This window comes from Streptopelia decaocto (assembly GCF_964273445.1).
Source record: "Streptopelia decaocto genome assembly, chromosome: 2".
Classification (NCBI taxonomy): Eukaryota; Metazoa; Chordata; class Aves; order Columbiformes; family Columbidae; genus Streptopelia; species Streptopelia decaocto.
In genome coordinates, this window is record NC_138655.1 from 69,888,143 (window position 1) to 69,902,927 (window position 14,785).

The 14,785-nt window shown below is 37.1% G+C and overlaps 1 protein-coding gene across 3 annotated transcripts in view; it reads left to right on the plus strand.

Annotated features, from left to right (window-relative positions):
- Positions 1-14,097, plus strand: part of GALNT1 (polypeptide N-acetylgalactosaminyltransferase 1) — a 90,421-nt gene extending 76,324 nt beyond the window's left edge. For all 3 annotated transcript variants that reach the window (XM_082046927.1, XM_082046928.1, XM_082046929.1), the window contains 5 exons: positions 513-693; positions 7,841-7,980; positions 9,089-9,187; positions 9,988-10,122; positions 12,514-14,097. In XM_082046927.1, the coding sequence (XP_081903053.1) occupies positions 513-693; positions 7,841-7,980; positions 9,089-9,187; positions 9,988-10,122; positions 12,514-12,660 (702 nt within the window). In that variant the 3' untranslated portion in view covers positions 12,661-14,097. The remainder of the gene's footprint in view (positions 1-512; positions 694-7,840; positions 7,981-9,088; positions 9,188-9,987; positions 10,123-12,513) is intronic.
- The last annotated feature ends 688 nt before the right edge of the window (positions 14,098-14,785 follow it).

The following is a 14,785-nucleotide window of genomic DNA, read 5'->3' on the forward strand; positions in this document are numbered from 1 at the left end:
TACTTCTGAAGTAGTTCAGTTTTCCAAATCTGTCATTTTTAGAGGTCCAAAATAAAACCAAAATATTTTTAGAAGCTTTATTTGAGAAGTGTGTGTGTGTGTGTTCGATTGGTTGGTTGTTTTTCATTGTTTTGGGTTTGTTTGGTTTTTATATGGAGATTCTATTTTGTAATGGACTTTTTTTGACAGATCGGTCACCTGTTACTTCCCTGTGATTCTTGTGAGATTTTTCCGTCACTGTCAGCTTGCCCAGTTCTCTAAAGTAGTCTCTTGCTGATGCATTGTTGCTATGAGACCTGACATACTCTTTCTTATGCTACCTTACTTGGGTTTGTGAGCATCTTTATCTGTTGAACAGGAAACAGCTGTACATTTTTCTTCCATGCAGTATGTATTTGTTCAAGAACTCAACAAATGTTGTTTCTCCAACTTGAACAGAAGCAAGTGATTAACATTTTTAAAGTTTTTTAAATGACTTTGAAGCTATGCAGTAATTGTTCTGTCCCTTTCAGATCTGGCAGTGTGGTGGCACTTTGGAAATTGTAACTTGTTCACATGTTGGGCATGTGTTCAGAAAAGCAACACCGTACACTTTTCCAGGAGGTACAGGGCAGATCATCAACAAAAATAACAGGCGGCTTGCAGAAGTCTGGATGGATGAATTCAAAAACTTCTTTTACATCATTTCCCCGGGTGAGCATGGCTTCAGTTATGAGAAATACCTATTAAGAATTAAAATGTTATTACTACTTGGGAAGAAAATGAGTATTTAAATAAAAATGTTATTGCTTTGAAGATTGTAAGACAAAGCTCACTTAAGATGTACAAAAAAGGTCTTAATTGAAAAATAATTTTCTTAGCCAGACATGTGCCCTGAAGTCTTTTTTTCTTTAAAAAACAAAACAAAAACCAAAACCAACACCAACCAAACAAAAGCCACACACATGATGTATGAATGAGCTTTCTGTGCAATAGAATTAAAGCTCAGTGGAATGTAAAAGAGCTCTGCCATAGTGCTTGAAAACTAGCCATCCAAATACATCTCATAATGTGCTAGGGTTTGGCCTCTGGCTTCTGTGTTGTAGACATTCCAGGTTGAATATATCAGAAGTGATTTAAGTGAAACCTTGTTGTAGGAGTGGCAAATTTAACATCTTCTGGCTTGGTAGAGTTTGCATTTCACTATCCAGAGTAGAGGGGCAAATTGCCAATATACTTGACTGTGATGATATTTATTATGTTTCTTAAAATGGATGTTAACAAAACAAGAGGATGTAAAATATGAGAGCAAATTTCCTATGAACTCAAACTTTTCAAAAAAAAAAAAAGAAAGCCTGGGAAATACTGAATTATTACTTTCCACTACAGGATATTTTTGTTGTTGTTATTTAAAAAGACAAAGAGAGACAAACTTTGGGTAGCAACAGACATCATCTCTAAATACAATACTTGAGACATTAGAGACATTTGATTTTAAATACTGAGTGGTAGTTCTGTATGCCACATCTGCTATTCCATCTTTAAAACTAGTATTTCCTTATGACCTGCTTATTAAACCTGCATTGATATTGAAATTTAAAAGCTGTAATACAATGTGTTATGAGGGTGAACGTTGTCAAATTTTAGATTACAGGTTTTCAGAATACTTGTGAGACCAGGTAACTGTGCTGACTTGTGGTGGTTTTTTGTCTTAAGATAATGCACTACTTGAATGACTGTATAAGATTTTTTTAATTTAAAAAAATAGTTCTTGCTACTACTCAAAGCTTTTTAGGTGAAATCAGAAGCTAACAGCTTATGGTTATTGCCCTGGGTTTTTACTAATGAAGCATTATGAATTAAAACGTGACATATATAGATAGTCAGAAAATTGTATACAAATAGGTGCAATCATTTTTGGTTAAGATTGCTTTTATGCATCCATGCCAAGCTAGATTTTAAAATGTATTAAGGAGCTGGAACACCTAGCTGTAAAAATAACCTAATTCTTAAAAACAAATGTAAATTGCTGAACACCATGATAAAACTCCTCTTAGAACATCTGTACCTGCTGACTGGCACATGACCTCTTCAGTGCACCCCATCCGTATTGACACTACACTGAAGTTTGCAGCTAGAGATTGAATGTTTCAATAATAGGATCGTATAGTACCTGAATAATTTGGTTTATTCTGAAATTAGTGAGTTCCCTGGGGCTGTGAAGAGGGTTGTTAGTACTGAGGTCATTCTTAGCTGTGATGTTCAGAGAAAGAACACATCGATGTACTCAGTGCCACTCATGTCTCTCACCCCACAAATCCACCTAAGTTATGAGAGCCAGTGGGTGCTAACTAGCAAGGATTACTGTTTTGGGAAGTTCACACTTTATGTTGTTATTCTGGTATCTCCAACCTTACCTGACTGTCGCAGATCCTGATTTTGCCTGTTGACAGTAAATAACATCAGTGTAAATTTTGGTGAGCCTCTCCGGCGAGGAGTTGTCTTAGGAACTCAGAGAATCTCTGCTACGTAGGCTCATTTAGCCATACTCTGCTTTTCCAGGTATCCTTCTAATATAAAAATGTAAATGTTTAGTTTTTACAGAATGATGGTGTAGTGACCCTGTGGCAGAGTACAGTACGCAGCCTGTGAAAGCTTTTGCTAGTATAATGTGTACTTTCAGTATTACTGTGATAGCATCACGAGTTCTTGCAAGAAGCAAGGTGAGAATTTTAAAGCTGATGCTGGTTTGCAAGCCTGCATGGAGATGAGTGAAGAAAACAGACAATCTTCTCTGAACCTGGCTTTTTTCTTGTTGACATGGATGAGAAAATTGGATTTTGAAGGAGGTAATACACTGACAGGCATCACTGAGCCTAGGTAACGAGAAATTTGTTTCCTCCTTTATATCCTTTCTCTTCTGTTCCCCTAAGATAGTGAATTGCAGAGGGATTGGTCCAGGAAAGCAAACCTAAGATTCTCAGGTAGCTTTCCCACTTCATGTAATCTGTGTTGTCTGGAAAAGAAAAAAGGCTTACTGCTTGAATGATAGGAACTCAAGAGACTTTCAACTATTGATGTAATGTAGTTAAATGGAAAACTGCCCTCTTGAAAAGTAAGCCTGTAATCCTTTTTTCTTTAATAAGTACAGCCTGGTAGAAATTGTTACTTGTCTGTTTTAAGCTTTCATGCATTTTAGAAGCCATCTCTCTGGTTAGGTGCAGCTGCAGATGGAGGCTGGGCAGGAAAGTGTTGCAGCAGGTGCTGCTCAGCCAAAGTCAGGCCTGTCTCATTGCACACTACAGCTATTCTCCACATCAGAAATGGCACAAGCCGTAGACTTTTTTCATCAGCTGACAGTTTTCCTCACAGGTGTCACAGCAGGGCACTTTTTCACAGACCAGTTCCTCTTGGGCTTTCAGAAAACAGATCCAGCATGTGCAGGTGAATAATCTGATTCTTGCCTCCAGTTGTTCTGTTCTGTGGACTCTGCCACTTCTTTATTTCTAGTGCTGTCCTTTCATCACTTTCTTTAGTCTAAAATACTAGGGCTGGATTGTCCAAGCTGAGGCTTCACAAGCTGGTGGTGGCAGTCTGAGATTGCTGTGAGGAGAGTTCCTTGCTTTTCATGGCAGGTGATGGGGCTTTACCTCCCCTCACTTGTTGATTATTCATCTCTGTCAACTGATTTGACTTGCAGAACTTGTCAGGAGTGTTTGCCCTGTGGGCTGGCTCTCTGCTGGTTAGGTTAGCACCTCTGTCAGCACAGGAGGTGCAGCAGGAGTCTGAGGCTGAGCAAGGAAAAGCTGCCCCTTTCTGCACCAGCAGCTGCAAAACATTAGGCTGGCTCACCACAGCTACCTCCTCCTAAGCTTCTCCTAACTACTAATAAATGGTGAAACTGACAGGGGTAGAATTTGTTGGTATCCTTAATCTAAAGATGAAGCATGGATACTTTGAGGCTGTGTGGTTTCCCCATGCTGCATGTGAGTCTGGCTTCCAGCTCCTACTTGCACCCCCCTGCTTCTTGTCCAGGGTGCATCTTCATCATTCAGCAGCCTCTCATCTCCCAGCCAGTGAGCTGAAGGACATCCCAAAAAGCAGCTCTAATGAGCTTGAGTAGAACCTCATCTAGCTTGGATGGAAATAATTTCATTGTTGACCAAAAGCTTGCCTCGGAAGATATCTTCTGTTGCAACGGGGCTAAGTGAACAGGAAGAAGTCCTGAAAAGGCAGCGTTGCAGAATTACCTGAGCAAGAACCATCTAGGCAGAGGCATAAACATGCTATCCTGAAAACTGGATCAGTAGGCCTCATTTATAATTGCTGCATGCACTTGGCTCTAGACAAGCATGGCAAGTCCAGGTTCAATATGTACAGACTGGAAATGGATAACATTTTTATTTATGGTTGATAGAGAGGACAGAGAAGGGACTGAGTCCACATCTTGCAATGTAGCCGAGCCAATGAGTGATACCATGTGTTCTTGTTTTCAGCTACTATTCCCTAATAACATTAATTTGGAATGCAAATACTTTAGCTGTTCTAATTCATTTAAAATGATTATTGCTTATTTAGTTTCATAATACTAAATAAAAACAAGTTCCATGATTTTTAACGAGACTAGTTTTAGATGAACCAGTTTTCATATTGCACTTTTGATAATGATTGAGCAGTTTATATTCATGATGAAAAACATCATGTTGCCTTTTTTTTTTCCCCAAGCATTTTAACATAAATATATTGCCACATATTAAACATGACAACCAAATCTTCATCTCTTTTGAAATTTTGAGGATGGTGGAACTGTTGCAACATAGCTGATGGGAAGCTTAAGTATAAGAAAATTAAGCTGAAGGAGGGGTATTCTACTGATATGCATCGTTATATGTATGTTTTTGTAAAGGTATAAGTAAAGACCATTATATATTATTAATCAGAGTTGTCTGGTACTGCATACCAAAATTCTTCAAGAATAGTGATATCACAAGCAAGTGCTGAGTTGAATCTTACATTTGTACAATTTGGTGTGATTTGTATGTTTTGGTGTGATAAGATGATTTGATGTAGGGTTTTTTGCTTTATCAGTATTTATTTTTGAGTACATCTTTAGGCATACATGTGGAAAAAAACGCATGTGATTGTCACACGGAAAGCAGCAAGCTGTGTGATAAACAGAATCATCAGGGACATCCATGCCTCTAATGTAATTAGGGTTTGGGGGTGGGAGGGAATATATTGCGTGGTCAAGTAAAGGGAACAGTAGTAACTACTGGTAAATAATTCTCTTTTTTTTTTAATGAATCAAAGACAAATATTTGAAAGAACACCTAGTGGACATGATTTGTCTTCCTCATGATGCACATACCTGTAAAGTCTGGCTTAATTGTCTCCTGGGAGGAAGATTTGATCTAATCTTTGTTCTGTATTCTTGTTTTGTGGGAGTTTGTTGGTCAGTTGGTTTGTTTGTGTTTGCCTTTGAAAACAAGTACAGAAAAACTGGAAGTTATATGTCACTGTGTGTATATACATTTTACCCATCTGTGAAGGAAATAATGATTTAGACATGTACTTTATTTTTGAGATACTTTACATTTTGCAGTTTTCCTGATGAGCTTCCATTTTTTTTTTTCCCCAAAAGATCTGTTCCCCATGTGTAACTGACATTGCACTCTATAGTGGAAATGTATAGGGACACTCAAGCTGGTTTTGAGTGATACAGATAAGCTACCAGAGAGCAAGGAAACTGAGTAATTCCACGTTGTTAGAGGACACCCTTAAGGCAACTAAACCAGTTCTGCTGTTCAGTCTGTCTGCAGACACAATGGTAACTGTGGTCCACATGCCAGTATATGGGTTCATACAGACATAACTTCAGAGAGGATTTAAAAAAAAATCTTTCAGGCTAAAAATGGTTAAATGGAATATAATACACACCTTTTATTTCATTGTAACAGAGGGAGAATCAGCTGGCACTCTTTCTTTGTCTGTGGTGACATTTAAAACTACTTTAAGAAACAGCAGGCTTGTGTGCTATTAAGTATCACATTGCATTTAATTCTTTAGGGTTGTGGCTTCAGTTCTTGTTGCCATTCAGTGATGTGACAAAGCCTTAACAGTGTTGTTTTCTGAAGGTCCATGTAGCAACTGATGAACGAGTTTTGAGTATCATTAAGGTTGTTGTAAGGATGGCATGATAACTGTTTCATCCATGAGCTGCTTTTTCATCATGGAATAATGACACACTCCATCCTTAGCTGTGGCTGGTACAGCCTTTCTCTTCTTGCTTCATCGTCTCTTGAGAGAGTGCTCCTTTTAGTCTAGAGAAAATATTTGCTTTGCTGATGATAAGGCAGTATTTTGGGGTGGAATTTTTGTTTGTTTTTCTTGTATTTTTTTGCTTTTGGCATTTCTTTTGTGACTGGGAAAGCCCAGACTTGAAGTTTTGTGGGGTTCTATTCCAGGAGATATTAAAATTTCATTCACCTACTCAGAATTTCATTAAAAAACAACCTTATTTTACTTTCATTTCCTTACCACTATAGTTCTCCAGCATATATTTTTTTAAAGTCTTTAGCTAAAAAAAAAAAAAAAAAAAGGCAGTTTAAAAGCCTGGCTATTGGGTTTTCTAGAATATTGAAATTGCTAATGTCTTTATTGATATTTACAAACATTTAGCTGAAATTATGCAGTTATCTGTCTTAATTGAGTAGAAATACACCATCTGCTGGCAGGTTGGTTTAATAACGCAGCAGGCCAACTTAAAAATGTCTCAAACTCAATTTCAAAAGGTCAACAATTTTAGAGGTAATTTACAGTCCTGAAAGTGGAGGGATTTCTGAAAATTGTATGCAGCTGGAGGTCTATAGGTGTAGTGGCCAATTGAGCTGTATTTGTGGTCTGTGTGGGGAATTGCTTGGACTTGGTTTTGGTTTTTTTTTGGTGTATTACTTTTGGCCTTTGTGGTGTGGAAAATAAGGACAGAATGTGATGTCTGAAAACAAGAAGTTATCCTACCCTTAATTAATATTATTGGAATATTAATGACAACAGTGCTTAATTCTCGTAGAGGCAAAAATGTGTACTGATCATGCACACCTTCTTCACCCTGTTTGCGGATGGACTTGCACAAGTTAATTTTCAGAAGGAATTAAAACAACCACAAGGGAGTGGGAAGGTACAGGAAGAATGAGCTCTTTGATAAATGAAGAGCAAATGAGAAAAAATGCAAGTAAAATACCACAAAAAGTGATAACAGTACTAATGGTGAACATACTTCCTGCAAAAGCTGCAGTTATATTGAACAAATACTGAATTATTAAAGGATTAGTTCCCTGTATGAAAGCCGCTTCCTGACTGTATCTTTGTGCAGTTAGATGATGAAGGGTCCAGCAGGTGGTACCTGGCTTACAGAATTAAATTAAAATGGAATTCTCCATACTCCAGAGGAGGAGACTGTTATGTTATGCTCCATAGATGTGCACCCCACTTGCTACTGGAGATAGAACGGCATTTGTGACTATAACAGTTTCAGCCTTTCCCCTGTGATAACTTAGTAAGCAATTGCATTTAAATTGTTCCACAAACCACAGGTAAGAAATCATCATGTGTAGCACAGATGCAGTGATTCCATCTTTTGTATTATCTGGAAAAAGAAGTGACAGGTAGTGACTGATGTGTCCTCTCTGAGAATATAAACAGCATAATTATATACTTTTAAAAAAATTTATTTTTGCATAGAGATGACTTCCTAAAGAAAAAGTCTTTTGTGCAAAGTGTATTATACAGATCACTTTTGTTTTAAGTGGAATTATATAAAGTTTGCTAGCAGCCATTCAATAAAACTTGTTTGGTCTTACAGGAGTTACTAAAGTTGATTATGGGGACATATCATCACGACTTGGACTACGACGCAAGCTCCAGTGTAGGCCTTTCTCCTGGTACCTGGAGAACGTTTATCCTGATTCCCAAATTCCACGCCATTACTTTTCTCTAGGAGAGGTAAGATTTTACGCTATGTATTTATCTAGCCTACATAAAGTATGTTGCACAGTAAGTTGTTTGTATTCGCAACTGACTAGTGCAAACAATTTATCTCCAGCAAAGTTCAGGTATCTTGCACCTGTGTTCCTGTCATCTGTAAAACGATACATCTGGCTTCTCAATGGGGTGGAAAACTGGACTTTGGCATATAGTACTGTAGTATGAATGTTTTCCCTTTTTACTGCAGTATTAAAAGTCACATAAAGGGCTTTAGAAATACTCCTTCAGAAATGTGTAGTTATCGATAACTTTCTTTATAATATTCTCTGTGCAGAGTATGGGCAGACTTTTACTTAAAAAAACAAGACAGGGCCAAGCAAGGACTTAACCGAAAAACTGCTCTGAACTTTACCCCCAGAACCCTCTTCAGTGACCAGCAAATTCCAGTGATTCCTAAGCCTTGCTGGGCATTTCTCTGTTTTTCTTTAAACTTCTTAACTCACTGCAGCAGTAGTACAGATGATGCTGTCCTGAATAAGTAGGTACCTATTCTTCCGTACAAGTCATATTGAACCTCTTGTAGGGTGGCTTTTTACTGTTTGTTTTTTAAAGAAAAGTTTTTAACAAAATGGAGCAGGCATTCGTGCCACTGCATGAATATCAGGAGACTGATATTTGTGCCTGCTTACCCTATAGGAATACAGGGTTTAAGGCTGTAACTCAAGTGAGGAAATGGAACCCATTCACCCTTGGTTTCAAAAGGAATTAAACCCACTGTGCCTAGGACAATGTTTTAAAACTTCTGACTGCTGGGGCTGGAGGCTCGATTGTGTCTGTTCTTCTTGCAGACGAGTCTTTGCACAAAAAGAGTCCCCAAGATGGAAAGTTCTCAAGAAAAAAGTGAAGAAACAAATATGATTCTGTAACCTGGTAGCTTGAACACTTACTTGGGAGTTTGAGTCACAGATAGTGGTCTTTCATTGTAGTATGGTTCCTATGTTTCACGTTTCATTCACATAATCTCTGGGTGTATAGCAGAGAGAACAGGTGCCGGTGTGGTCTGAGATGGGCAATGCTCTCCCCTAAAAACATCAACCTTTTGTAATGTGCTCTTCTTCACTCCCAGATAAGAAACGTGGAGACAAATCAATGTCTGGATAACATGGCAAGAAAAGAAAATGAGAAAGTTGGAATCTTTAACTGCCACGGAATGGGTGGCAATCAGGTGACTTTTTTTTTTTTTAAATTATCTTAATGTATTGAACAATTTGGAACACCTCATCAGAACAATTTTCTGATTATTTCAGTAGTTATCTTTAAAATATGCTGAAGTTGTAAAGTCTGGGAAACCCTCATTGAAGAAGATCCCTGTAAGAGGAAATGCATGAGACAATTTGTTGGTGGTTTGTCATTTATAGGTTTCTGAAGCCTGATTGCAGTAGATATTGGATCAGCTTCCAAGCAAAAAATGAAAGGAGGGGAGGACAAGACTGTTACAAGATAGGCTTCACCTCCTGTACATTCTCTGAAACTGTGTCCTGATTAGACCTCCTGATTGGCATAATTATTAAAAAAAAAAATAAAGTAATATAAAATAAAGTAATATTAAATAAGGTAATATAAAATAAAGTAAAATAAAATAAAATGGCACCTGTACCTGAAAAGCTGGTTTTAATGTACATTTTTCTGAGTGTCAGTTCTGGAATTTATTTTACATCTGGTTTTTCATTCTACTTTGTTAATAATTCTTGATTGTATACCAGAAAACAATCAAAGGTTACCTGTGTTGGGGATCCTCCTGTTTCTATGCAGGAAGTAGTTTGCAATTAGAAAGTGGCAGTTTTGTCTGAAGAGCTTGTCCATATAGTGTTTATACCCTAGAAAAACCCCAAAAATTCTTTCTATGCATGGTGAAGGGGAGAGAAAAAAAAAAAAGTTAGTGGACAAGTGTTCCCCTTTCCCCCATCCTAGGAATCTTTTAGTTGAAGTTTTTGCTTGAGTTCCTCTCATTCTTTTTCTGCCTAGGTTTTCTCATATACTGCCAACAAAGAAATTCGAACCGATGATCTGTGTTTAGATGTGTCCAAACTTAATGGCCCAGTAACAATGCTCAAGTGCCACCATCTAAAAGGAAATCAGCTTTGGGAATATGATCCAGTGGTAAGTCTTCTAATGACACGTGACATTAAAAAGAGGCAACTTGTGTTTTTACGTGAACCTACAGAACAACATATACCAGTGTGGGACCACTATTTAACATGTCAAAACAGGAGAAAAAGTCAGGACTGCATTCCCTCTGTCATTAATTCATGGTGTAGTCACTCAGTGGCCATATGTATTGTTTTAATTACCTGGTAAGTTTTGGGGGAGCTTTTATAAGAATATTTTCATTGTGTTTTGGATTCTCTGGAGAAAGTTGATCTGTCAGTGTAATGTTATGCTACAAGGAGATCAACAATAGAAAAGTATTCCAGGGTTCTACTGGGCAGTAAAAGCTAATGCTAACGATCTCTTACCTTGCACAAAGCTAAAAGGAAATAGTTTTTTAATTAAAAAAAAATCAGCATCCCAAAATTATAAGGAAGATTTTACATTTCTAATCTTGGTATATTTAAGGCTTAAAACAGCTTTATTTTAATCGTTCTCTTTCTTGTATATAATGTTCAAATTTATTTTGAAATCCCTGTGTTGAACTGCCACATCTAGAAATCATTGACTGTTGATACGTTCATCCTTAATTTGATTTGCAAGCTCGAAGCACAATTTTGTGATTGAGTGATGCAGTCAAGAACTCTGACTTATGGCTTGGCTAGTTAGAAAGAAATAGTTCTCAAGCTTCTTAATTTAGAATCAGTTATTGCAAAAGGCAGTAACAAGACAATTTGTGGAAGCACAATCTTGCCAGTCTAATCACAATGATTATTTTATAACAAGAACATGTAGATATTTAGGTACTAAAAAAAAATTTCATTGATTTAAAAAAAAAAAGAGTATTTCTAACTAAATAGACTTACTATAGGTTTTAGTAGCTGAGGTGTTAACGAAACCTACAGCCTTTAAGACTATAAGGAAGGATGAATGAATGATGTGGGTTGTTTTCTTATTATGATGGCAATTAATGTGGAAGACAGTGAATCTCTGCTAGGATGTCTGCACACTAGGAGACTGAAGAAAGATGCTGAAGGATTTCAGGATTATATGTTATTTGAAATTATTAAATTTGAGTCTCGGGAACCATTCATTCTTGTTTTTAATATACTTACTTTACCTGACTGAAGTAAATAGCATGAGTAGTATTACTACATGCAGTGATTCACCAAATAGCAAGTGCTTTGTATTTTATTTCTGCCTTATCAATGGTAAGAACATTGCATCTTTAGACACCTAATTGCTTTAATGTGGAATCCTCAGCCATTAATTTGGTTGTACGTGATTTTTCTCTTTATTTTGTCAATGGAAAAATGTAGATATAATCTTCAGATCTTCACTTAAAGCTGGCTAATAAAGCTCAAAAATAAGTTAGAGAATACTTAGCTAGAACTCCTGCCCACAAAGTTGAGTGAGGAGGCACCTAAGAAAATGTCTGCCAGGGAAGAAAAAGAAAGGAGCAGGGGGGAAAGCTTTGTCTTATTTATTTGTCTGCTTAAGTCTGTTCCAACTGCCTCCTTCATTCTTCAGCTGCTGTATGAGTGTAGGAGATTGTGCTCATTTTATTTTTGGTGTGGGTGTGTTTGTGGTGGGATTTTTTTTGGTTTGTGTTTGGTTTTTTTTCATTTTGCTGCGTGTGCACATAAAGCCTGCCTGTTCTGCCACTTTTCAGACAGTCCAGTGTCCTGGTTATGCTGCTGAGTGAGAGAAGAAATACTGATAGTAATGCCAGTCAGTACCGTAGACAAGTTGATGCGCTGATGAGTATCCATAGTACAGTGGCAGGAAATGCACCTTCCGAAGATCTCTTCTCTGTGAGGATAGTGTCGAGGTAGATGGAGTGGTGTATGGAAGATTGCATAAATAAGATTAGTTGGTACTGGAAAATATATATATGTGAATTTGTACACATCTTTTTTTTTTTTTTTTTTTTAAGAGAACATAGTACTATAAGAACATAGTGTAAGGTCAAATTTGTGTCATCAAGTAAGACAAAAAGCATTTTTTGAATGCATATTCAATATGTTTATTCTAATCTGATCAAAACTACTATTATAACTAATAGTTGAAGTTGTATATCTTGTTGTATATCTTAATTTCTGACTCCTCAAAGATCCCTAGCTGTATAGTCCTATTTAAAGGATGGTGTATATTTCTTGATAAAGAATATCATTTGAAAGTTCAGACTGTTATGTTTTTAATGAAGCAATGTGTTTAGTATCTACATCACCAAATGGCATATATAAGTTTTCTCTAGAATTGGAATCTGGAGTCGGTAACCAAGGGGTCTCGTCTAGTTCCTGTTTACCTATGGAAGAACTTAAATGGCCCCTAGAGGCTTTTTGGTTAGCTTATGCCTGGTGATTTTTGTAAAACTAATTTCTTTTTTATTTTGTCTTCAAGAAATTAACCCTGTTGCATGTGAACAGTAACCAGTGCCTGGACAAAGCGACCGAAGAGGACAGCCAGGTACCCAGCATCAGAGACTGCAACGGCAGCCGCTCCCAGCAGTGGCTGCTTCGCAACGTCACCCTTCCAGAAATATTCTGAGAGGTTCTAAAGAAAAGCAAGGATTGACTGGGCTACCTCGGCTGATACTTTGGCTACACTGTTAAGCAGCAACAGAAGAAACTTCTGCTCAGCAGAATCCACAGTTCGTCAGCTGTTAGAACTCCCGCAGCTTCTCAGTAGCTGTGAACCAGCCTTCCTGTGTAAGGATGTGAAACTACCACACGTACCAGTGAAACTGCGCCCACTGATGTTTACAAGATTGAAGGAGTTTCTTCCAGCAAATAATGTAGAGAACGTTTGAACAGCGGAAACATAATCAATGAAATAGTCTCTCTGAAGAGCTGCATATCATTGTAGTTTGCTTGCACATCGGTAACCTCTGCTGAAAGTGCTGTTGTAATGAAGAAAGTTCCATGAATTTTTTTTTTTTTTCCTGGTTAGTGGTAACCAGACTACTAAATATAGATCCACAAATAAATGAAAGAGAGAGCTGGAAACCAGATTCAGTAACGTGAAATAAGAATTCTGTGGTTTAAGGAAAAATGTAAACAGGGTTTAATGGAAACTAAATCAGAACTATGAAAAGTACAATTTGTTATAGTGGAGTATCAAATTTATATGTAGATTTTATACCTCACTGGGGGAAAATAACCAAGTCAAAATGCAATGTTTCTCTTTTTCAATTGTGTGATAGTCCATAAATGCTATTTTTTTCTGGTGGGTCTAAAATTATTTTGGGTGCAAACAAAATGAGCTTAAGAATAAACTTAGCTCTTGAATGTCAGATCAACTTTTTTCATTTTTTTTCATTTTAATTTCTTGGCTGTTGGAAATGTATCTTTTTATTACTGTCTGAAAACTGGAGGTTAACATGCTGTCTAACTTTTTTTCTGTTCAGACCTGCCGTTTCAGTTTATACTTGGGTCAGTCAGCTTATGGACTTTCATGGCCAAACAAAAGATTTAAATACACTTGGAAATTATTAAGTTAACTTGATGGAATACGTGTAGCGCCCAAGACTCATACTACTGTACTACGGTTTTGTTTTCATAGCAATAAATCTTTTGTTCCTTGTTTGATTTCAGTCATCAGAAAGCCAGAAGAAAAGATACATGATTTGGATTGCAGGAGACTGGCAAAACTGAAGGTTTTCTGGAATCCTTTTTCACTTCGTATTCAGATGTGCTTCATTGTCAAGTGCATATTTAGATTAGACTCTGAATTGTAATGTTGATCTGCTGCTTTTTTCTAATAAAACCTAAAGAAAAATAGCTAAATTGGCATGGTTTTTAAAGTTGACGTAGCCAAAAGCAATATGGCTATGTCATTACATCGGTCTGCATTTTTTAACTGAATTGCTTTGTTTTGTTAAGAAAAATCTGTGTGGGCTGATCTTTAAAATGACCCACTGAACGTTCAGAGTATACTTTAACTTTTCTTTTGGAAAGAGAAATGAAATTTGCTTAATGAAGAGGATATTTTTATGATAAATGTCATTGTTTGGCCAACTGTCCTGTAAAGCAAATTAAACCTAGACTCATGCAAAAGTTGTGTGGAATTATATTTGGCTGTTATGGCTGTTTTAGATTTGCTGTTCCAAGTTGCTCTAGTCAGTGTTTTCTCCGTTACTTCTGCAGCAGTAGACAAGAGTTTTCATACACAAAGTGGGGGAAATGTTAACAAATTGAAGTGTTATGTTGCTACTTTACATAGGATGAGATAATGTGGGGTTACTATCAGATAAAGCATCCAAATTTCTAACTGTCTTTCATTGAGCGCTCTTTTTGGATAGCCCTGCAAATCTTTTGAGGTTGAAGTGAATTTATGAAGGCAATGGCATGGTACATTTATTAGCAAGATCTTGAAGTGTGTCAAGATGACAGTCTATTTTAGTGGTTATGTGGTAAGACTTAGTCCTCTGGTACGCTCAGTGAAGAGGATGGGATGGGTGACAGTGCCATCATTTAATATTGATACATTTCCTTTCTCCTTACATACGCTGTGGTCCCCCTGGATTTTGTACCGTTTCTGAAGTACAGTTTGTGGTTGCCTGACATTGCATCTTAGCCACCAAAATACTGTTTTCAGTTTTCTGCTGTGTACCAGTGAACAATGTTTTGGTAATGGTTTGGATTTAATTTATCTTAGCAAACTAACACTTTTT